Source organism: Sarcophilus harrisii, chromosome 6 (assembly GCF_902635505.1).
Source record: "Sarcophilus harrisii chromosome 6, mSarHar1.11, whole genome shotgun sequence".
Taxonomy (NCBI): Eukaryota; Metazoa; Chordata; class Mammalia; order Dasyuromorphia; family Dasyuridae; genus Sarcophilus; species Sarcophilus harrisii.
The window spans coordinates 116,117,803-116,142,530 of NC_045431.1; the positions used below are offsets into that span (position 1 = coordinate 116,117,803).

Consider the following 24,728-nt stretch of genomic DNA (forward strand, 5'->3'; position numbering starts at 1 on the left):
AAGATACAATCCTTACATGTATCTACCCAAAGAGAACAGAAAAAAACAGACATGACACAACCTTAGTTCAAATTATTCATCTTCATGGTTCTTTTTTTAAAAAGACAAAAAAAGAAAAAAAAGAAAATCTCCAAGTACTTATTGTTCCTGGAAACAAAATAATCAAAGTGGACACTTTGTATTTTAATATATTTTCTCCTTGTCCCACACTTTTTTTTTTTTTTTTTTTTTTTTTTTTTTTTTTTTTTTTTTTTTTTTTTTTTGCTGTAAAGTTGTATAGTGGCTTCAGAGGTAACTATACCAGCAAGTATATTTATTCATTACATTTGACCTTGAATTCTTTTAGTAGTATTTTATTTTTCCAAATACAAGTAAAGATAGTTTTTAACATTGATTTTTGAAAAACCTTGGGTTCTAAATTTCTCCCTTACTTCCCCCTCCTTAAAACATCAAAGCAAAGGTTAAATATGTGCAATCCTTTTAAACATTTCCATATTTGTTATATAGTGCAAGAAAAATCAGACCAAAAGGAAGGGAAAACATGAGAAAGAAAAAAATTGCAAACAAAAAGGTAAAAATACTATGCTTCAATCCAATTCACTTTCCATAGAGAACTCTGAATGCAGATGGCATTTTCTTTACTGTGTATATTAGAATTGCCTTGAGTCACCTTATTATTGAAAAGAACCAAATCCATTACAGTTGATCAAAACACAATTTTGTTGTTATTGAATATAATATTCTCCTGGTTCTGCTCATTTCACTCAGCATCAGTTCATGTAGGTCTTTCTGAAATCAATCTGCTCTCATTTCTTTATTCCTTTCCTTTCTTTCTTTTTTGCTTTCTTACTTTCTTTCCTTTTCTTTTCTTTCCTTTTCTTTTCTTTCCTTTTCTTTTCTTTTCTTTTCTTTTCTTTTCTTTTTCATTCATTTATTTTTTTCCTGAGAGATATTTAAGTTTATTTAGAAAGAGAAATGCCAAAGTGGTCACATCTCCATTTTAGGAAAAATCTCTTTTATAGCTTTATTTTACTTTGCATTTCAATTCAGTGGTCATTTATTAAACATCAGTTATGTGCAGGGAATTGTAATATATACTGGAGTTCAAAGAAAGAAGCCAGAAACAGTTCTTACATTCAACAAACTTTGAATGTGACCTTGCAAGTGAGATGGTCATAATGCTGCTGCTGCCTTTGCTTTTGTTAGTGACAATGACCTGCTCCTCATTTCTTATAGAACAATAATATTCCCTTGCCTTCATATACTACAACTTTGTTTAGTCATTCCCCAATTGATGGGCATCCACTCAGTTTCTAGTTCCTTGCCACTATAAGAAAAGCTGCTTACAAACATTTTTGTTTGAAAGGTTCTTTTTTCCTTTTTTCCTTTTTTTTTTTTTTTTTTTAATCATGTCTTTGGGATACAGACACAGAGACATTGCTGGATCAAAAGGTTTGCACAGTTTTATAGCCTTTTGGACATTGTCTTGGATTTTTTTTTTTTTTTAAGATTTAGAAAAACACATAATTAATGTTATTATTATTATTATTATTTTTTGCTGAGGTAGTTGGGGTTAAGTGACTTGCCCAGGGTCACACACAGCCAGGAGAAGTGTCTCAGGCCAGATTTGAACTCAGGTCCTCTTGACTTCAGGGCTGGTGCTCTATCCACTGCACCACTTAGCTGCCCCGACATAATTATAGATTAAAACATTCATAGCACAAGAGTATAAATTTACAATTAAATGTGGAAAAGTCTAATGATAGCCAGTAACATTTTATTTTTGGATAACATCCATTCTCCTGATGATATTTGGAAAAGGAAAAGATTATAGTCAGATTTGCCAGATCTTTCAAATTTTTATATTTCTTAAGTGTTTTGTGTTTGGTTTTGTTTCAGTCTCTCCGCCAGTACCTTGTCCATGTCTTCAGGGAGCAGTCTGGGGTCATTGGCATCCAGTCGGGGGTCTCTGAACACCTCTAGCAGAGGGTCACTCAATTCCCTCAGTTCCACCGAACTCTATTATAACAACCAAGGGGATCAAATTCCAGACTTGGAGTATCAGTATAAACTGGACTTTCTATTACAAGAAAAAAGTGGTTACATTCCTTCTGGACCCATTACCACCATTCATGAAAATGAGGTGGTAAAGTCCCACAGCCAGCTGGGCTACAGTGACTCCTCGGGATCCTCAGCAGCGGGCCATGCTCCAAAATTGACTGAGCCGCCCAAATCTGTGACGTCCCTCTCCTCCAGATCCTCCCTGTCCTCCCTGTCCCCTCCTGGTTCTCCTCTAGTTCTGGAAGGTACTTTTTCTATTTCTGCCCAGGATCCTCCTCTTCACCAGCTCACCACAGACTTTGAAGACTGTGAATTGACTAGCCATTTTGCAGACATTGGTCTTACTGAAAATCAGATGCTGCTGGATTCAGATGCAAGAGCAACATCACAGGCTCTTGCAGAGGACAAAGACATTAATGACGGTGTAAGGCAGTCTTTATCACCCTTACGTGAAGGAACAACAGGTAAAGGGAAAACAATGCCACAAAATTACTGTATTATCAGCTCCATGGGGGCAGGGATGGTGTCTTCAGAGGGAAGTCATGCTTTTTTTCCTACTGTTTACTCCCCTGACTTTAATTTAGTAGACAGAGGTAAGCATTTTATTTTTATTAGCACCCCAGCAATGTGTTTTCTTTATTATGGAAAAAAAATCACTTTTCCTTTTTGACAGATTTAATCATCAGGTTTGGATGGCAGTTGAATTATGGCTAGCCAAGTGCCATTAGTATTATCACAGATAGCAGGAAAAGTGTCTATGTACCTTATTTTCTATTTCTTAAATGTATTTAGAGTCAGAAATAGCATGGCAAAGAAAAGGGCTCACTTTTAAAAGATGGCTTAAGACAGATTAAAACTAACGCAATTAGCATATCAGCTAATTAGCACCAGGTTCAATGTCTAAGATGCCTAGGGAATTCTGTGCAGATACTATTTTTGTCTCATGCCAAGTTCCCCTGTTTGTTATAAAAGCAGCTCTGAAAAGGAAGGTTGAGGGGGCTTTTTTTTTTTTTTTTTTTAAGTAAAATCAGCTCTGAAAAGAAGTAGTGGTTTTTTTTTTTTTTTTTTTTCCCATGTACAGTATTGCTCTGCCATCTTCTGGCCACAATAGTAACTGACAGTCTAGAGTGGAGAGAATTCACAGTTTTGGTGTCTTGTGACTGGTTGACTTGGGCTCAAAGGTAGAAGGAATTGGAGAATTGTCTCCTCTAGTAGATCTGAAAAGGTTTTGATGTATTTGATACATTGTCCCCCCCATCAAAGTGAACATTATATTTCAGGATAATCATAGTATACCACAGTAGTGTACTAACAGTCAGCTTGATTTAAAAAAACATAATAATAATAGAAGACAGTATTAACTTATTCAATACCAGAATAATGTCCAGAACCTCCATATTTTATATGCTAATGAAAAAGATTAGCATATATTACCATACTTTAGAAAATTTGAGTTCTTTTTTTAAAATAAGTATTTTGTGGTGTTTTTTCAAAAGGCACTTTTATATCTGTTAATTATGTAATCTTCCTCCTTTTTCATAGGTCCTTCATTTCATCTTTCTTCAGTCCTCCAAAAGATCTGTGATTGCATTGGTGTGGGGGCCCTTTCATTACTGTAGATCCTCTTTTCTACACATGAGAGTCCTTTCTAAGATGCTCTGACCTAAAAATGTCACCCCCATGATCAGCCTTCTGGTGATGAACCCATCTGACTTTGCTAAGCAGATCCAGTATTCACTTGAAGATTTCTAGTGAAGGGGGGGACCTATTGCCCCTGGAGAAAGCTTGTTCCAGTTTTGAATAGCTCTAATTGATAGGTAGTTTTTTGCTCATATCAACCCTCCCACTGGTGCCAGCTCTTTCCCACATCCAGACCCATCCATCCATCACCCTAGTTTGCTTCACCTGACCTGCATATTCCTTATTTCTTTCTTCCTCTGTATTGCCCTGGCTCCTCTGCTCCACAAGAGCCCCAAACTGTTTCTGGCTTGCCCCCTCTTTTCCTCCCTTTCATCTGTTGTTCTAGGGTTTGTTTTTAAAAGAGAGACAGAAAGGCTGTCAGCAGGGACATACATTGGGGCCCCCCTGGCTATGTTCTCAAAATATTACAGCAAGGTCCCTTTTTCCCTTAACAAGATAGCTAAGAATTTTAGCTATTTTTCCATACATATTCTTACATTCTCAAAGTATTTCAGCAAGTCCCCCTTTCCCTTAACAAGATAGCTAAAAATTTTAGCTATTTTTCCTTATATCATCTTACATTCCCAAAATATTACTGCAAGGTCCCCTTTTCCCTTAGCAAAAGAGCTAAAAATTCTAGGTATTTTTCTATGTATCTTCTTACATTCTTAAAATATTTCTGCAAGGTCTCCCTTTCTCTTCACAAGTTGGCTAAGAAATTTTAAAATATTTCCCCAAATGTTTCTACCCAGATCCAGACCAACCCATTCATCAGGTTCCCTTTCTTGACCTAAAGGTACCCTTTTTTTCTCCTTACCCTGGCCAGTCTTCACTGGAGTATTGATTTATAGCTGTAGGGAACCTCAAAGAATTCAATCCCTAACAAATGACCAAACCAAGGCCTAGAGAAATTAACAGACTTACCTAGGGTCATTCTGCTAATAAGCCTTTGAGGCTAGATTCAACCTCAGCCTCTTTATCTACTACATGGGCTTGCTTCATCTCCCCATGACAGTAGGAGGTGGAGTATGATGTTGATTCTTACAACTTCCCATTTTAGTACAGTTTAACAAAGAATTATTCTTCTTTTCTTTTTTAATTAAAAGATTAAGTGAGGTATTTGTAATGCATTTTGCAAACTTTAAAGTACTGTATTAATGTTAGCTATTGGGGGTGGGGGTGGGGGTGGGGGTAGGGGTGGGAAAATGCACTTTAAAAAGCCCTTTTCCCTTAATTGTGTGACCCCCTGTGCTCTGACCATACAGAAGCTTCTGAAGACAGCTGACTCTGGCACAAATATGCTGGCACTAATAAACAGTGCTTTTTCTCATTCATAGCTACTCAGAGGTTAGGCAGGTGCAACAGGAGCAAGCCATAATCACTTGCTCATCTGCCAATCTGCACCATAATAAACCTAGAGACCAGGGGCTATTCACACTCTTCTGACCCCTTGTCCTCCCTGTAATAAACCTAAACAAGGTAGACATAAGATTAGGTGATTTGTGAGGGTCACCGGGTAGTAAAAATCTGAGGCTGGATTTGAACTCAGTTCTTCCTGACTCTTGGCCTGGTGCTCTGTCCATTGGACCAACTTTTTCTACCTCTTCAGACCTTCAAGATCTCAGGATCTCCTCCTTCATCTGAGAGTAGGTCATCACTGAAAACTCTTAACAACTCTTAGACAACTAAGATGCATTTTGGCCACCATCATAGTCTAGGGCTCTAGTCTATAAACTCTTGTTTATAAAATGCCTTCTCCTTGGTAGAATAAGATCCTTGAGTAAGTAAGACTTAGGTGATATACTAGAAAGAACTTGGGGGGGGGGGGGGATTAAATTTAAAAAAAAAAAAGAACATTAGGAATCAAAGGCCTGAATTCAAATCCAACCTCAGACACTCATTAAGCTATATGATTTTGGGCAAGTCTTTTAACCTCTGCCTCAGCAGCCTCTACTATAAAATGGGAGTTATTATAGCACTTTCTGCCCATGTTGTTGTGAAGATCAAATTATATATTTGTGTGTGTGTGTGTGTGTATCTGTGTATAAATATATAGATATGTGTGTGTGTGTGTATGTTGTTAATATATGTGTATAGATATGTGTGCATACTTATGTGTGGGTAAAGATATGTATAGATATAAATATCTGTCTATATGTCTATACAAATTATATATTTGTAATTTAGCATGGTGCTTGGCATAGTAGACACTATAGGAATGTTAGCTGTTATCATCATCATCATCATTATTATCATCTCTTTTTACAAACAACTAACTTGCTTATGTCAAACACAGATGGTGCAATGGATAGAGCACCAGGCCAAGAGTCAGGAAGAACTGAGTTCAAATCCAGTCTCAGATTTTTACTACCTATGTGACCCTCGCAAATCACTTAATCTTATGTCTACCTTGTTTCCTTTCTATAATAACAGCACCTCACTCCCAGGGTTGTTGTGAAGATAAAATGAGATAATAATTGTAATGTGCTTAGCACAGTTCCTGGCACATAATAAGCACCTATTATTAATTATTAAAATAGGAAGTCTATAATGGGCCAGCAAGACAAGTGAATTAGACATTAAGAAAACTTTACATGAAGGTTCTAGTAATAGAGAAATGAAATACACTTTGCAAAGACAAACAGGAACAGAGAAAATAAAACTTATTTTGCTTCCTTTTTTTTTAACATAAGAATATATAAGGTGAACTTAAACTTTGGGTACTGAAAACCAACACTATGAGCTACTCACTACCTATAGTACTTACAAAAGAAAAGAGAAAATAAATCTCTTAGTGCCATTTCTTTTTCTTGTGGACTTTTAGAAGCCTGGGTATTACATGACTTTTTCTTTCACATTCTCTTCAAAATGACCTATTTGCAAATTTAAAAATGTTTTTGCCTTCCATGCCCACTAAAAAATATAAAACCTTCCATAACCTTTGCTTAAGAAAGGGAAAAATTGGAAAAGGAGAGTAGTCCCTATAGGCAGACCAGAGGAAATGTTGCCCAATTAAGAGGAAGGAAGTGCCTGGTTCCTCAGGTGTTTTGCCTTGTGCTTGACTTTCTACAGACAAAATTGTGATTTTCATGCTGAAAGCATGTATTTGTTGCAAGCCAAGTACAAAGTGTTGGTTGGTGAAAATAGAATCAAGAGCTTTGGTTGCAAACTAAATAAACTTTAGCTAACAACCTCTCCTATGAACACAACTGTTGAGTTTGTTTCATGAGTCTATCAATCCAACCTATCAATTCAACATTTCAGTTCTTCCTATGCATATTTGGTGCTTTGATGCACAGTAATTTGTGTTATACAAAAATTTAAAGATGTCAACAAGTTTTCCTCTCGGGAAGTTTACAATTTCTTATTGGAGGAAGTATGTCTGGGGCTTAGCGAGGATCCAGAAAATCTATTGATTGCCTTTTTAAAAAAATCTAGCTAGCCATCTAGCTGTGTTACTTTTTGCTTATGTCTGAGTCTCTTTGCTTATTGTTTTGTTGTCAGAGGAGGCAGGGAATGATTAGAGGGAAAGTATGATAAGTACAAAGAAGAGGTTTAGGAAAGAACACTGGGAACTTTGAGAAAGGAAGGATCACATGACAGAATTTAGAGTGAATAGGAACCTTAGAAACATTTAACCTAACCACCCCATTTTATAGATGAGAAAGCTGAGGACCAAAGAAATGAAGTGACTCTTCAGAATTACATTAGATTTGGGGGGCAGCTAGTTGGCACAGTGGATAGAGTAGAAGGCCTGAAGTCAGAAAAACTCATTTTCCTGAATTCAGATGTAGCGTCAGATGCTTACTAGCTGTGTGACCCTGGACAAGTCATTTAACCCTGCCTACCTCAGTTTCCCTCATCTGTAAAATGAGTTAGAGAAGAAAATGGCAAACCACTAGTATCCTTTTCAAGAAAACTCTGAAATGGGATCAGTCGGACATGATTGAAATGAATGAATTACATTAGATTTTAAATGGGAGCACCAGAATTTAAACTTGAATTTCCTGACTGGCATCATGGAGGAAATGGAAGTTAAATTGGTCTTTGAAGAGAGAAACCTCATTATGAGGAAATAAATAAGGGGGAGTCTGTATCAACTATGGGGGGACCATGAGAACAATGGCACATTCAGCATTAAAAGGGAATGTGGACTAAAGAACCAAGAAAATAGTTAAAAAGCTAAAAAGCAGAATTTACACGAGGGATTAATAGCATATAATTTGACTCAAAAGGTAGTTTGCAGGAAGATGGTAGATGCCTTTTAATGGCATTTTAATTTAATGGCCTTTTAATGGTAGAAGTAGACTTTATTCAGAAAGCACTGGGGAGCTATTGAGAGTTTTTTTGAGTTGAGAATTGACTTGACCACAGTAGTATGTTAGAATGATTATTCACCCAGCAGTGTGAAGTATTGGAGAAGATATGGACCAGTAGGAAGGTAGAAAGGCCAGATAGGAAGTTATTACAGATGTCCAGATGTTAAGAAATATAAGCTTGAACTAGGGTGATTATAATTTGAAAAGAGAGAATACGACAAATACTAGAGAGAAATTGTGTGTTAGAATGAACAGGAGTTGTGTAATTAGCCTTGGAGTCAGGAGGCAGAAAAGCTAGAAATGCTTCCTATGTTAAGAATCTTGATGTGCTGGAATTCACATTAACAGGAATTAGAGATGTTAGGCAGACTTGGTTTTATTGGGAGGGGAAGGAATTAATAAAAATATGGGTTCAGTTTTAAACAGATGACAGGAAGAAATCTAGGTAAAGTAGATTGAAGTTAGAGATTAAAGACTAAGGCTCTAGAAAATTGTCAGGGTAAATTTGGGAACAGGGCTACGTATGTCAAAGAGATGAATGCAAGATTAAAAAAAAAAAAGGCCCATTATCTTTAACATAAGGAAATTATTAGTGACCTTGGAGAGAAAACTGTCCCAATAGATGAGCAAGGTTAGAACCTTGCTTTCAAAAGCCTCCATGCTTGGTATATTGAGAGGCCATCCTGATTTAAATGTAGGGGTAGTTGGCCTCCCAGAAGGGCCCAGGAGGAAATTTCCAGGTGAAGAATGTTGGAGCTAGGATGTACTGGGATAACAGGGCAAACCAAGGTGGTCACAAGAGGCTGCTCTTTGGCTTTTGAGTGCTTCTTGGGTTAAATGTTAAACTGAGTTTAACTATTAGACTGCTTATCTGCTTGGTACTCAAGACTTTTCTAGGCTGCCCTGTGGAAGTTGGAATAGCTGTAAAGCCTTCCACTGTCAATCTCTGTCATTGTCAAAGTCAGTTTCATACTGCCATGGTTATTCCTCGGGGTAATCAATAAATCATGCCATCACCTTCACCCCTTCACCAAGGGGGGTTGGTGGGGAGAAGGCACTTCATCTTCAAGGAAAAAAAGCATCCCCACTGCCAGAAATAAAAGGAAAAATGCAGCAATCAATCCAGTAATCGGAAGCCTTAAAACTTAAACATCTTAACAAGATGTAAAGTCATGACTCAGAAGGGGGGCGTAATGCATACCAATACGGATGCTCACTCGCGGAAAGATGAAAGAACTCCACAGGCTTTTGCCTTATTACAGTTCAGAACCTAGCTTTAAATGAATGTTCCTTGCTCCTGGCAGGATGCTTATGTAGGAATATAAGGTAGAGATAAAAGTTAAGTGCTATATAGTGCTAAAGATTCAATAGCACAATTTTTTTTTAAATGGTACCAACTGTATTAGGAATTCTTGTAAGTCAAAAGGTAGTAATTGGTTTGTGGGGTTTTTTTTTATTTTTAGTAAGTGGGATGGCAATAAAGATGGTAAATTTGGAAAGGAAAGAAGCAAAACAGATGGCAACCTTTCTTCTTAATGTTGAATAAACAGAATTTCTATATTATAGAGGTATTATTGCCAATTCTCAAAGTAGACAAATAGTTTCTGAGTCCCCATGTAAGATATAAGGTGAAACTATACAGGTGTTTGAAAGGGGAGCTAAGGAATCATAGGATTTGAAAATACCGTGATATATTCTATAGTCTTTCCTCTCAACAAACTATTTCATGTCAAATAGAAAGATGGTATCCTGCGACTAAAAATAAAACTCCCCCTAGACACTCTAGTCCAATTTTTAAAAATTATTTTGATTTTTTTTTAATACAGTAAACGTTTCCCAACTAGTAGCTCCCTCCAAACTACCCTAGAAACTAAAATCCCTTAAAGCAGTTAAAATTTCCTTTTAAAACTTGTTTTCAACTGAGAGTATATTCTGCTTTCCTTCTCAATTATTAGCCGAAAGAAATAATATAGTAAGGTATCAACATTGTCTTTTATCTTTGACCTGAATTGTACTTCTTTTTAACTTTATGTACATAATACAGTTGTGTATATATTTTCTTCTGAATCTGCATTCTATACTTCACATCACAATTTTTCTGAGTGGTTATAAATTCTTCACATTTGGAATTCCTCTTTCAATTGTTTTTCAGTTGTATCTGACTCTTTATGATGCCATTTGGGATTATCGTGGCAAAAATAGTAGAATGGTTTGTTATTTCCTTCTCCAGCTCATTTGAAAAATGAGGAAACTGAGGTGAACAGGGTGAAGTGACTTGCCTACGATCACATAGCTACTAAGTGTGAGCAGATTTGAACTCTCATCTTTCTGACTTCAGATCCATAGTTCTATGCACTGTGCCATCTAACTTCCTTTTTTTAATTCCTTATAACATGACAGTATTGTTCCATTAATAAGTCTCTTCAACTATTTCCTAAACTTCAAGGCAGGTGGAAATTTTCCCCCCATTTTTTATTATAATGAATTAATGCAGTTGTGAATTTTTTGTTGTCATTGCTACAGTCAGAAACTTTCCTGTTGCATCCTTTCATTTTATGAAATAGGGACACTGAGGGCCAGAGAAGGGAAGTAAATTAGTCTAGATCAGGGTTTCTTAAACTTTTTCCACTTGCAAACCCTTTTTGCCTGGGAAATTTTTACATGACCCTGGTTATATAGATATATCAAAATGGTATACAAACCAAACATTTACTGATAATAAATCATAATTTTGCAACTCCCACATTCAGTTACAAGACCTATATGGAATCACAATGCAGAGTTTTAGAAGTTCGAGTTTAGGTGACGTAGTGGTGCAGTGTATGGAGCTCTAGACTTAAGAGTCAGGAAGACTCAAGTTCAAATGCTGCCTCAGATATTATTTGTATGATTGTGGGCAAGCCATTTAACCCCTCAGCCTCAATTTTTTTTCATCTAAAAATGGGGATAATAATAACATTATTTTAGAGGATGCTGTGATGTTAAGATAAGATACTTTATAAAGCTTTTTCCAAACACTAAAGTGCTATCTCAGTACTAGGTATTGTTGCTATCGCCTGCAGTCATCTTGGAATTCATTTATTTGGAGCTCTCACTTTTTGATAATTTATATAACTTAGTTGTATTTGTGGTATTTAAGTAACCTTTTAAACAAAGTATCTTGTAACTTCCATATCTTTTGATTATCTATTTTGTTATCTCTTGATTATTGATTATTTGGTTATTAATATCTAATGATGCTCAGGTCTGCCCATGAGCCAAGCTTTTCCTAATAAAAATTTCTTATTGTTGATCTCACTCTAACATCTTAGGTATTGAAGAGCAATTACCAAGGAGGATAGTAGGCCACTTACTTGAGGAGAAAACAGCCTGTGTGTCTGCTGCTGTGTCTGACGAGTCTGTGGCTGGAGACAGTGGTGTCTATGAAGCATCAGTAAAACAGTAGGTTTCACTAGTAGTGATCATTAACTAAATGTATCTCATTCATAATAGTATATGCAGTTTCAAATATGATGGTTCTACTGATATGCTAAACTTATTAGTCTGAATTTCTTTTTTAAATTTTGATGATTAAAGAATTGTTGTGGCTAAGAGTTGGGAAATTAAAATTAAAAAGAAAACAAACACAAGTGTTAAAAATTGTTTTTGCATGTAATGCAAACAAAATTATTTTAAAGTACAGGAAAAAAGAAATATTGTAGCCAAAAATCTCATTTTAATGAATAGGGAGATGTTATTAATTAGCTTGTCATGACTACTAGTGCTGTGTTTTACTTTCCACAACAGAAAATGTTGAATGAGCCTTGAACATGATTATATTTTCATTTTTTGAACGACTTTGTAAGTGATTTATATCATGTATATGCTAGATAGATAATTCTTGTTTGATTTGTCTAGGAATTCATAAGATGAGTAGCCATACAAGAACCCCCAGCTATCTATCCAAAGTATAGCCATTTCTTGAGTGTCCTATGTTTCTTGACCACTCTTATTTAAGTCAATATATATTTATTATACTATGTACCTTTACATGCGGGCAGACAAAGTATCAATATACTTTGTATATTAGAATATAGATTTCAAAGATCTGTACTGTTGTCCATATGGGTAAAAGCTCCTCTGTCATTTTAAACATGTCTTTGAGAGTTACTATACTTGAGTTATAATTGGCGTGGAGTCTTCTCATATTTAGGTAGGTAGATTTTTAAACAGTTTGTGAAGGAGCCATTGATGTTCCATTGTTCAGTTGTCTCTGACTCTTCATGATCCTGTGGACCGTAACAAACCAATGCCATCCACTGGGTTTTCTTGATAAAAATAACTGTAGTGGATTAAAGTGACTTACAGATTTGGATTTGAACTCATCTTCCTGGCTCTAGACCCAGATCTCTGTCCACTGATAGAGATCTACCTTAAAGGAGCCATTATTGGCTTGAAGTTGAATGGCATTGATGAATGTATATCTTCATAAATCTGATGTTGCTCTAGCCCAGCTTTTGTCTGAAAGCCTGGGTTCGTTGCCCCACCACAATGAGACATCAGAGTAGGACTTAGATAGAGGCTCTTAATCATATGAAAGTTGTTTATCACATTCCTTGATTTCTCATCCATCTCCTTCATCTCCAAACCTGTGTTTGGTGGGATTTATCTTTAGTATTCTGAAGTCAAGCAAATCCTTCAAAAATACCCTTTCTCTCCCCTCTCTCACCCCAAGGAATAATATCAAACCCTTTTAAAAGCGTATTCAGACAACCAAAAGAACAAGGAACAAGCATCCCTGCATGTTCAAAGAGCTCTCCTAACTTCTCTTTTAAAAGCAATAACCAATCCAGTTACATGATATATAGTACTAGGTAATAATTATTTTTCAAATTACTTGCCTTTTTTCTTCTAGACCTGGTGACATTGAGGATATTCTCTATTGTGAAGATGATTCTTTGATTCTAGAGACTGCTCAAGTGCAGATAGGACTAAGGTAAAGAAAATTGCAAGTTGCGGGGGAGTGGAATAGCTCTTTTATAATGACAGTATTAATAATATATTTATCTTAACACTTGCACATTTACAAAGTTTTTTACATTATATTCTAATTTAGTGATGAGTGACCTAATATGATGCTTTATTTTTAAATGTCTTTTCATTTTGGCAGATATGATGCTAAGAGTTCCAGTTTAATGGTGATTGTAGTACAACTTCGAAACCTTCATGTCCTTTCCATATCTCAGAGCTCAAAAGTGTAAGTGAAAATCATTGATGCTAAATGTAGTTTAAAAAAAAAAATTTAGTATTACATGGATTCTCATCATTATAACATTATAACATAGACCCCCTCATCAGACCCTCGAGGTGGGCCCCCATGAACCCATGGGCTCACACTTGACCATCAGGAGGCAGAAAAGAGTAGCCACTAAAATGTAAGAATTTGCACATAACTTGAGCAGCTTAAAATTATCCTGAGGCAGAGGTTAATGTATTTTAATTGTGTTCATTTAACCCTAGAGTTTATTGTGTTGGAGGAGAACAATTTAGCAAAATGAAGCGGTGGTTAAGGAATAATAAGGTCAACTGTTTCAATTCAACACCAAAGTATATAGAAATATAAGACATTTAAAAATGTTTTATCATGATCTCTTTTTACATCATGCAGGCTTCTCCCTCTACCCCATTCCTTCCCATTCTAGATTCTGTACAATAAAGACTCTTTTAAAAGAAAAAGACAATAAAACTTATTAATATATTGAAAAAAAATCTAATCACATATAAGGATTTTATATTTGGGGACTTGATCTTCCCCATCCTCCTACCTGGCCCACACCTCTGAGTATCTTTTCATATCTGTTCTTTGGAGCCAAGCTTAACCATCTCTGTCATATTGCAACTTTCATTTTCATTTATTTGTGGCAGTTGTTCTTCCCGTTTACATTTTGTAGCTATGTATAGTGTTTGTTTACCTCTGATTATTTAATTTTATTTTAGCACATCTAAGTCCCCCCATGCTTCTCTGAATTCTTCCTATTTCTTTTTTCTTACAGCACAGTAATATTCCATTACATCCATGTGCCACAATTATACAGCATCCACTTTGTTTACAATTCTTTACTGCAATGAAAAAATGCTTCTATATTTTGTTATATTTGGGGCTTTTCTTTTCAACAGTGATCTTCCTGAGATAAATGCCTAGCAGTAGAATCTCCAGATCAAAGAATATGGTCATTTAGACACTTCATTTGCAGTTCCAAATTGCTTTCCAAAGAATTGTACTAAATTGAAAGCTCCACCAACAAGGCATTCACTAATGCTTCTCTTTCCAAACATCCTACAACATTGACTATCTTTTTCTTTTGTTATCTTTGCCAATTTTCTGGGTCTGAGGTGAAAGCTCAGTATTGTTCTTACATATATTTCTTTCATTATTAGTGATCTAGAACATTCTTTCATGGGTTAATAGTTTGCAATCTACTTTTGAGAACTATGTGTTCCTAGTCTTTGACTATCTATTGAGGAAGGGTTTTTAGTCTTCTGTATGTCTACTAATTATGTGTATGTATCTACATATACGTACAGACATATAAACATATAATATCAAACACTTATCTGGGAAACTTAAAAAAAAGATTTTTTAAAAATTCAACTACTTTTCTTCCTTTTTTTTTTGTTAGGGCTTTTTATTGACAGAATATGTGCATGGGTAATTTTTCAACATTGTCTCTTGCACTTATTTCTGTTCCGACTTTTCCCTTCCCTCTCTCCAGCAGTTTCATACATGATAAACATGTTAAAGTATATCTTAAATACAATATATGTGTATACATCCATGCAGTTCTCTTGTTGCACAAAAAAAATCAGATTCAGAAGGTAAAAATAACCTGGGAAGAAAAACAAAAATGCAAGTAGTCCACATTCATTTCCCAGTGTTCTATCTCTGGGTGTAGCTGATTCTGTCCATCATTGATCAGTTGGAACTGAATTGGATCTTCACATTGTTGAAGAGATCCACTTCCATCAAAATACATCATCATACAGTGTATATAATGATCTCCTGGTTCTGCTCATTTCACTTAGCATCAGTTCATGTAAGTCTCTCCAAGCCTCTCTTTATTCATCCTGCTGGTCATTTCTTATCAAACAATAATATTCCATCATTATATACTTCAACAACAATACTATATGATGACCAGTTCTGATGGACCAGGCCATCCTCAGCAACGAGATCAACCAAATCATTTCCAATGGAGCAGTAATGAAGTGAACCAGCTATGCCCAGAAAAAGAACTCTGGGAGATGACTAAAAACCATTACATTGAATTCCCAATCCCTATATTTATGCACACCTGCATTTTTGATTTCCTTCACAAGCTAATTGTACAATATTTCAGAGTCTGATTCTTTTTGTACAGCAAAATAACGTTTCGGTCATGTATACTTATTGTGTATCTAATTTATATTTTAATATATTTAACATCTACTGGTCATCCTGCCATCTAGGGGAGGGGGTGGGGGGGTAAGAGGTGGGGGGTAAGAGGTGAAAAATTGGAACAAGAGGTTTGGCAATTGTTAATGCTGTAAAGTTACCCATGCATATATCCTGTAAATAAAAGGCTATTAAATAAAAAAACAAACAAACAAACAAACAATAATATTCCATATTATTCATATACCACAGTTTATTCAGCCATTCTCCAATTGATGGGCCTCCATTCATTTTCCAGTTTCTAGCCACTACAAAAAGGGCTGCCACAAACAGTCTTGCACATACAGGTCCTTTTCCCTTCTTTAAGGTCTCTTTGGGATATAAGTCCAGTAGTAACACTGCTGGATCAAAGGGTATGCACAGTTTGATAACTTTTTGAGCATAGTTCCAAATTGCTCTCCAGAATGGCTGGATTTGTTCACAACTCCACTAACTCCATCAGTGTCCCAGTTTTCCTATAGCCTCATCAACATACATGATTATCTTTTCCTATCATCTTGGCCAATCTGACAGATGTGGTTTGGTATCTTAGAATTGTCTTAATTTGCATTTCTCTGATCAATAATGATTTGGAGCACCTTTTCATATGAGTAGAAATGGTTTCAATTTCTTCATCTGAAAATTGTCTGTTCATATCCTTTGATCATTTATCAATTGGAGAATGGCTTGATTTCTTATAAATTCGAGTCAGTTCTCTATATATTTTGGAAATGAGGCCTTTATCAGAACCTTTAATTGTAAAAATGTTTTCCCAGTTTATTGCTTCCCTTCTAATCTTGTTTGCATTAGTTTTATTTGTATAAAAGCTTTTTAACTTGATATAATCAAAATTTTCTATTTTGTGATCAAGAATGATCTTTAGTTCTTCTTTGGTCACTTTTGTTATTGATTTTTGAGGATTTATTTGTAGCCTTTAAATTTATTAGTTATTAATTTCCTCTACTAATCTCTTTGCTAATTCTGTAGGATTTTCTAAATATACCTTCATTTTCATTAGCAAAAAGGGATAATTTTATCTCCTCCTTTCTTTTGTTTTATTGCTAGCATTTCTATTTTGTTCAGGTGTTTTCACTTATGTCTGACTCCATGACTCCATTTAAGGTATTTTTTGCAAAGATATGGTAGAGTGGCGCGCTATTCCTTCTCCAGTTCATTTGACAGATGAGGAAACTAAGGCAAACAGGATTGAGTGACTTGCCTAGAATCATAAAACTAGTAAATATATGAGGTCAAATTTGAACTCCGGTCCTTCTAACTGCATGATCAACACTATCTATTGCACCAATTAGATGCACCAATTCCACAACTTTATCAAATAATAGTGGACCACTTTATATTACTCCAGTATTTATTTATATCATATTTATTATATGATGCTTGCTTTTGGTTTTAGATATATATCTTTTATAACATTAAAAAATATACCCTCCATATTCATATTTTATATGGATTTTTAGTGATTGTTGTCAAAGGTTTAGTTTTTTGGTGGGTGATTTTTTTTTTTTGTTATGATAATGATGTGGTTTCAGACATTTTTCTTTTTATTAATGATAAATTGTGTTGATTGTTTTCCTAATGTTCCATCCTTATATTGTTGGCAAACATCTAGCTTGGCTATTATGAATGATTTCTTGGATGAATTATGCTAGTCTGTTAAATAGGATTTTATTTTAAAATATTTAAATTGAAAAAAATTGAATTAAAATTAAATTGAAAAAAAATTTTTTTCCCTTTGGGATGGCTCCCTGGCAGCAAAAATGGGAAAGGATATAGCAATAAAGTAGGCAATATAAAAACAAAAAATATAAATTAAAAAAAAAACTTAAAAGTATTTTTTAAGTACTCTTATTTTACTCTTAGAAGCAGCCTAGTAGAATGATGAACTTGGAGTTAGGTTACCTGTATTTGATCCTATCTCAGAAATTACTTATGTAACCATGGGCAGGTTACATAACTTTACATCCCTATGAAAGTTGTACCACCAGCCTTACAGAATTGTGGGTTTGGAAAGTGCTTATCAAACCTTCATACTCTCCACATGTGAATACAATTTAGCAAGCAGTTATTGCTTTCCTTTTTTTCCTCAATAGTATTGTATTTCTCCAACACGTAAAGATAATTTTCAACATTCATTTGTAAGATTTTGTATTGCAGATTTTTTTCTCCTTCCTTCTTTTACCTCCCCACTTCCCAAGACAGTAGCTCATAAATATGCAATCATCTTAAACTTATTTCCACATTTGTTATGTTATAAAAGAAAAATAACAACAAAAAGGGAAAAATCACAAGAAAGAAAAAGCAAACAAAAAAAGGGTGAAAATAGTATCAAACAGTTATTTAACTTCCAGCTACATGGCAGTCATTATGCAAGGAATACAAAGGGGAAAAAAGATATTGTAGTCCTTGTAGTTTTTGTTAAATTTACTTATGTGTTTGTAATCCTAATTCAGCTCTGTTTAATTCATTAAAAATTTATTAAACATCTACGAGGCGCTAAGAATCGGAGATAAAGATAAGAAAAAAATTATGGCCCTTGCTCTCAAAGAGCTTACAATGTAGTGGAGGAAGACAACATACAAAAGAAAGTAGGAAAGTAGAGAGGAAAGTGACACTAAAGGCCCCCTAGTACAGGGCTTCTTGTTCCTTGGAGTCAAATCCAAGCAAAAAACTCAGGCTAAGAGGAGTTGCCAGGAAGTTTTAAGTCCTTTATAAAGGAAGTCTTTGGGAGGATTTTAGTGCTTCTCCCCAACTGAGTGACAATTGGGAAAATGAAGAATCTCAAAATGTGAGACATTGTTCTTGGTGAAAAGATTTAAAATTTTCAGTTTAACCTGTTCCCTGGAGTGAATCCAACTCTTTCTTTAATGAAAAATTAAAAGGTTCCTTTTCTTATTCAATCAAATTTTCCTTATTCTTGATCTAGGGCAATGTGCCAAATAGATTATTGTTATTTTTAGGCAAATTAATATGATTTTTCTAAGTCATTCCTTTGAAAAGGCCACTTCTGGGTTTGAGTCATCATTTCAAATGTTGCTGATCTCTGGCAGAGCTGATAGTCTTCATCATGAAGAATATTCATTTATGTCAACTGACATTTGATCATCTTTGATTCTTCCTTTTATCTCCTTTATTTTGAACTATTTCACTTTGATTTCCAACAGAACATTAGCCTCATATTCCACTGTCTTTTCACCTAAGAACTCTTTTGGGCCTGAAAGAAATTTTTTTAGAGCTCCTTACAACCCTCTATCTATACTATTCTCTATGTTCTTCTGCTTTGTCAGGCCAGGATCTTAAATGAAAATCTATTTTATTGATGCCAGAGGAATTTTTGCCAAGGGTTACATTTTAGTGACATATAATACAAGGAATTAATGATGACTTCTAATAAGATGTTGAATGCCATAGGAATCTGAAACGGCAATAGATGAAGTAAGTATAGAAAATTATTCTTATTAAGACTATGCTTGGAGCTAGATGTGACTTCCTTGGGGACAGTCAGTAAGCACTAAACATCTACTGGGTACCAGATGCTATGCTAAGCTTTAGGGTTACAGAAAAGAGCAAAAAAACAGCCTCTCTCAAGGAGCAAAATGGGGGAGGCAACATGCAAATAAATGACTGTATAGAGGAAAATTAAGTTCAGAATAAATTGAAGATAATCAACAGATTTGTTGTTGTTTAGTCTTTTTCACCTGTGTCTAATTTTTTGTGACCTCATTTGGGGTTTTCTTGGCAAAGATACTGGAGTGGTTTGCCATTTCCTTCTCCAGCTCATTTTACAAGTGAGAAAACTGAAACAAATAGGGTTAAGTAATGACTTACCCAGGCTCATGGAGGTAGTAAGTGTCTGAGGCTAGGTTTTTACTCAGCAACATGAATCTTCAGGCTGGCATTCTATCTGCTGGCATTGCCATCTAGCTGCCCAACAAAAGGCTGGTACTTTTATTCAGAGGGATCAGGGACAGCTTCTTGATAAAGCCACCGTGGGATTTTAACTGGAACTTGAAGGACGTCCAGAAGATGAAGTTAGGGGGAGAAAATATTCCAAGTAAGGAGAACCACCAGAGAAATGCCTGAAGTTGAATGGAGGGTCATAGTAGAGGGTCTGATGGGAGGAACAGCATCAGAGTACTGATGTCATTAGATTTGCAGTCCATGTGGGAATAAAGAGAAAGAAGACTAGAATGTTTGGAAAGGGCCAAATTCTGATGGACCTTAGATATTACAGGGAATATTATATTTAATCCTGGAAGTAATAGAGCCTTCAGAGTTTATTGAATAGGTAGGGAAGGAGTAAGGGAAGGAAATAAGAATCTGTGTAGTATCTATTACATGCTAGGTACTGTGCTAAACACTTCACAGATATCTCATTTGATCATGTAAACAACTAAGTTGAAGAAACCAATTTGGGATTTTCTTAATAAAAATACTAGAGTAGCTTATTATTTCCTTCTCCAGCTCATTTTACAAACTGAGGCAAGCAGTAATTAAGTGACTTTGCTTAGAGTCACACAACTTGTGCCTAAAGTGAGATTTGAACTCAGACCTTCCTGATTCCCAATATTCTAACCAATATGCTACTTAACTCCCTAAGGGGGTTGATATAGTTCGATTTATATTTTAGAAAGATTGCTCTGCCAACGGATAGACTGGGCATGGGCAGGTTGATGCACAGAACAAAATCTTGAAAGTAAAATGTGGGGGTTTTTTCAATGTTAGGTCTGGAACTTGAGATCATGGCAAAATGTCATAAGAGTTGATCAGAGATGAAAAACTGGATTTAGCAAAAGAATTAGATGGTTTTCTTTGGTAGGAGATACCTAGGTATTGGTTCTGATATTTTAAAATGCTATAGGAAAAATGTTTGATTTTCCTCTTAGAAAATAAAGAGTATTACTTTCTTTTTTTTATCTGATTTTTCTTGTGCAGCAAGAGAATTGTATAAATATGTTTATTGGATTTAAAATATATTTTAACATGTTTAACATATACTGGATTGCCTGCCATCTAGGGGAGGGGGTAGGGGGAAGAAGGAGAAAATCTGAAAGACAAGGCTGTGCAAGGGTCAATGGTGCCAAATTATCCATGAATATATTTTGAAAATAAAAAGCTTTATATAAAATAAAATAAAGAGTATAGGGCATGAGTAAGATAAAGCCTTGATTTGGGACTCTTACTGTAAAGGGCAATTAAAAAAAAATTAAAAAATAATAAGAGGAAAGATGGAAATTGAGCAAAATTACCACAAGGTGGGGCCACTTTTTACAAACTTAGATTAGAGGGGCTTTTAAGGAAGTTGGGGTTGACATTACATTGAATTCCCAATGCCTATATTTTTGCCCACCTGCATTTTTGAGTTCCTTCACAAGCTAATTGTACAATATTTCAGAGTCTGATTCTTTTTGTACAGCAAAATAACGGTTTGGTCATATATACTTATTGTGTATCTAATTTATATTTTAATATATTTAACATCTACTGGTCATCCTGCCATCTGGGGGAGGGGGTAAGGGGAAGGAGGGGGAAAATTGGAACAAGAGGTTTGGCGATTGTTAACGCTGTAAAGTTACCCATACATATAACCTGTAAATAAAAGACTATTAAATAAAAAATAAAAAAAAAAAAGAAGTTGGGGTTGAGAATTAGCTTTAAAGCTAATAGAAATGTGAGATGAGATTGGTTACATAAAAAGCCTCTGGCTTTGACCTCCATGATATATATAGTCAAAGAGGTCACCAGGGACCTTTTTTGAATGGTTTTTGTAGAACATTGAAGAGGAAAACTGGCTCAGAAAGAAGTAAGCTGGGGGGGGGGGGGGGGGGGGGGAAAAAAAAAAAAATGGGGGAGAAATGACAACAACTAAAAGACTTGATAGAAAATAACAATGAGGGCAGTTAGGTAACTCAGTGGTAAGAGTACCAGCCCAGAAATCGGGAGGACCTGAGTTCAAATTTGGTCTCAGACACTTAACATTTCCCGGCTGGGTGACCCTGGGCAAGTCACTTAACCCCAATTGCCTCAGCAAAGGGGGCGGGGGGGGGGGGGGCGAAGAAAGAGAGAGAAAGCCACATCAATGTTTAGCTAGCCCTAGGGAGACAAGAAAGTGGGCCCTTAAAGAAATGCTAAAAATCAAACTCTTCTATTTCATTAAATTAAAACCAATCCCTCCACCATCTTTTTTAACATCAAGGAGTTCATAGTACAAAAAAGGTAGATCCATTGAAATAATCAATCCTCATCCTTGAGAACTGAAGATAGTGATGGCATTCAAATCTCACCTCAAATAGTTTGCTAATTATGACTCTGGGCAAGTCAGTTAACTTATTTGGGCCTCAATTTTCTCATCTGTAAAATGATGGTGGGGTGGATTTGATTGTTTTTAAGGCTTCTTCTAGCTTTAAATTTATGATGTAATGATCTTATGTGCCTATAAAATACACTTCCCTCCTCTCTGTAAAGAACCTAAGGTCCACAAATTTTATATGCTGTCAAGTAAAATCACTTGTTTGGTTAGTTTTGTGTAATTGTTTTTCTTCATAAAAGAGAGGATTCAGTGGGGATAGTATACTGGGAAATGCTTGTAATGGGAAGAATAAAAGCTACTAATAAAATAAACAAAAAGTGAATATATAGATTCACACATATACATATACACATCTATATATTTAACTTTGTAAAAATATTGTCCCTTTATTATATTTATTCTTGAGTTAATGTATATATACCATACATGGTGATATTATGAATAATGCAAGGCCAGCATGACAATTTTTTGATGGCTGTGTGTATGCATGGTTAATTTTCTTCTCTGTTGTTCCAGATAGTTTATAATTATTTTCCAAATGTTGGTGGGGTGGATTTTTCTTTCCTGTGCTGTAGAAGAGTATCATTGTCTTATACCCATTTTAAAAACAATGTCAAAATAGCCACAAGAAATAGTGTGATCTCAGAAATACAGGTTAGTGAGAGATATATATTTTTTTAATGGCTATTTTCATGCTCTTCATACCCAAAGAAAGAACTAATTGTGTCTTAATACAGATTGAAATATATTTTTAAATTTTTTTAAATTTATTTTTCTGAGGTTTTTTTTTTTGGGGGGGTCTCTGTTTTCTTTTGCAACATTTATAGAAACATTTTGCACAACTTTACATGTTCCTTCTCAATGGGGAGGAAGAGAAGAGAGAGAATTTGGAATTTTCAAAGTTTTAAAACAAATGTAAAGTATATATATTTTACATGTAACTGGGAAAAATAAAATAGGGACAAAAAACCAAAATGACTTTTTTCCACTTTGAAATTAAAGAGAAAAAAGAAAAGTTAAATAAAATAAGCTCATATCCTTCATTTGCATGGCAGGAGGTACTCCATCTTCTTTCTGATGCCCAGTGCTTATTTAACCCAGGTCTTTGGAAGACCCTTACTTGCTGGAAAGGTGGGGAAAGATGAAAGTTATACTGGCTCCTGCCCTGGCATTTTATTCTCAACCTTGGTGTATAGCTATTTAAATTACATTGTTTTCGATTGCTATTTTTATCTTGTAGAATAAAGCCATCATGTCAGAACAAGTAAAAGAAATTAAGAACTTCACATTTGCAGTTCAAATTCCTTATTCTACTTTCTTTTTGATATTGATATAAAAGGCTGGGATAATAGAAGCTGATTTCCAAGTTCTGAGATTGAATTTATAGATCTTATAAAGAAAATCACCCGTTGACCACTAAATGAGATGTTTGACTAATGGGTAGCTGGTATTTATTAGCAGTTTACTTCCTGACTCTTTGCACCTATTTTGATGATTTGGAAACCTGTTCTCTAAGAAGAAGGGGTATATGGTATGTGCGAGTGGTGTCAAATTCAGGCAGGCCAGAAAAACATCCAAATCTGGCCTGGACTACATTAAAATGTAATTGGGAAATGTTTAACAAAATAAATAAAAATATATTTTGTTGTTCTTTCAGTCAATCAGTCCTTGACAAAATACTAGAGTAGTCTGCTATTTCCTTCACCAATGGATTAAAGCAAACAGAGGTTAAATGACTTGCCCAGAGTGTCAGAGATTGAATTTGAACTTGGGTCTTCTAACTCTAGGCCCAGTGTTCTATCCACTGAACCACCTAGTTACCTCCAAAAATACTTTAAAAAGATTAATTTGTGTTTTTCTAAGTCAACATGGAACTGATAGATATCTGTTTTTATTTCCTTTTGATATTACTTTTGAGTACTTCTTGTATTCCCTTTTGTCATGCTGCTTTTAAGAACTGTTTGGGGTGGGGGTTCAGCTTTAAACAAAAGATTAATATTGTCAGTTATTAATGTTCTTTCTTTCTCTCTGCAAGTTATATGCAATGAAAACTACTATTTAAAAAAAATAGATTGTTCTATTTATATAATACTTTTGAGATGCTCAGCTATGAAGTTTTTATGTCTAACTCTCATTCAGTTTTTCTAACTACCTGCTTCCAAATGATCTTTTGGCTTTTTTAGTCCTTGTTGTTTCCAGTAGGATAATGTAATCTATTCTCTGGGACATGATCTTCAGCATCTCTCATTAAGTACTCAGGGTGAGGATTCATTTGGATGCAGTCAGCACTACCTACTCATCTGTCATTAACCTTCCCAAGGCACAGAAATAACTATTTGGAAATTGGCTGTGCAAGGGACAGGTGGGAAGTTAAATTTATCTGCCCCACTGAATTTCTGCCTCTTCAGTTCCCTGGCTTGCATTTTCTGTGGTCGGCTTCCTGCAGCGGGAGATGGCTGACTGGAATCGTGCATTCTTTCACTGGGCAGCCAGCATGGATGTTGCAGCTGAGCATGAATCAGTTACAACACCAAAGCTTCCCCCTCCCTGCCCCAAACATTGATCATGATTCTTAAGTTTCCTCTGCGTTTCACTGTTTCGGAGATAATTTTAAATGCTACTGTGAAGGTTTAAAAAACGTGTGGTTTTGTTCTTTGAAGGTATTTTAGGATTACAGTCCTACCCCCCTCTGCAGACATCAGCTGTCTTTTTCGCACAAAAGTCCATCCTGCTGAAGAATTCATTTTGTTTAATGAAATATTCAGAGTGGCCCTTTCCCCTGTGGCTCTGCAGCAGAAGACTCTAAGGGTGGATGCCTGTTCTGTCAGCAAAGACCAACGGGAAGAATGCCTGGTATGCTTTTTGTCAGCATCGTCATGATTTTCCTCAT

At 35.4% G+C, this 24,728-nt stretch overlaps 1 protein-coding gene across 2 annotated transcripts in view; it reads left to right on the forward strand.

Moving 5' to 3' along the window:
* The window catches only part of WWC2 (WW and C2 domain containing 2), a 222,515-nt gene that overhangs the window by 155,906 nt on the left and 41,881 nt on the right, over window positions 1–24,728 (forward strand). For both annotated transcript variants that reach the window (XM_031941982.1, XM_031941983.1), the window contains exons 11-15: window positions 1,900–2,525; window positions 11,372–11,501; window positions 12,955–13,035; window positions 13,210–13,296; window positions 24,499–24,691. In XM_031941982.1, the coding sequence (XP_031797842.1) occupies window positions 1,900–2,525; window positions 11,372–11,501; window positions 12,955–13,035; window positions 13,210–13,296; window positions 24,499–24,691 (1,117 nt within the window). The remainder of the gene's footprint in view (window positions 1–1,899; window positions 2,526–11,371; window positions 11,502–12,954; window positions 13,036–13,209; window positions 13,297–24,498; window positions 24,692–24,728) is intronic.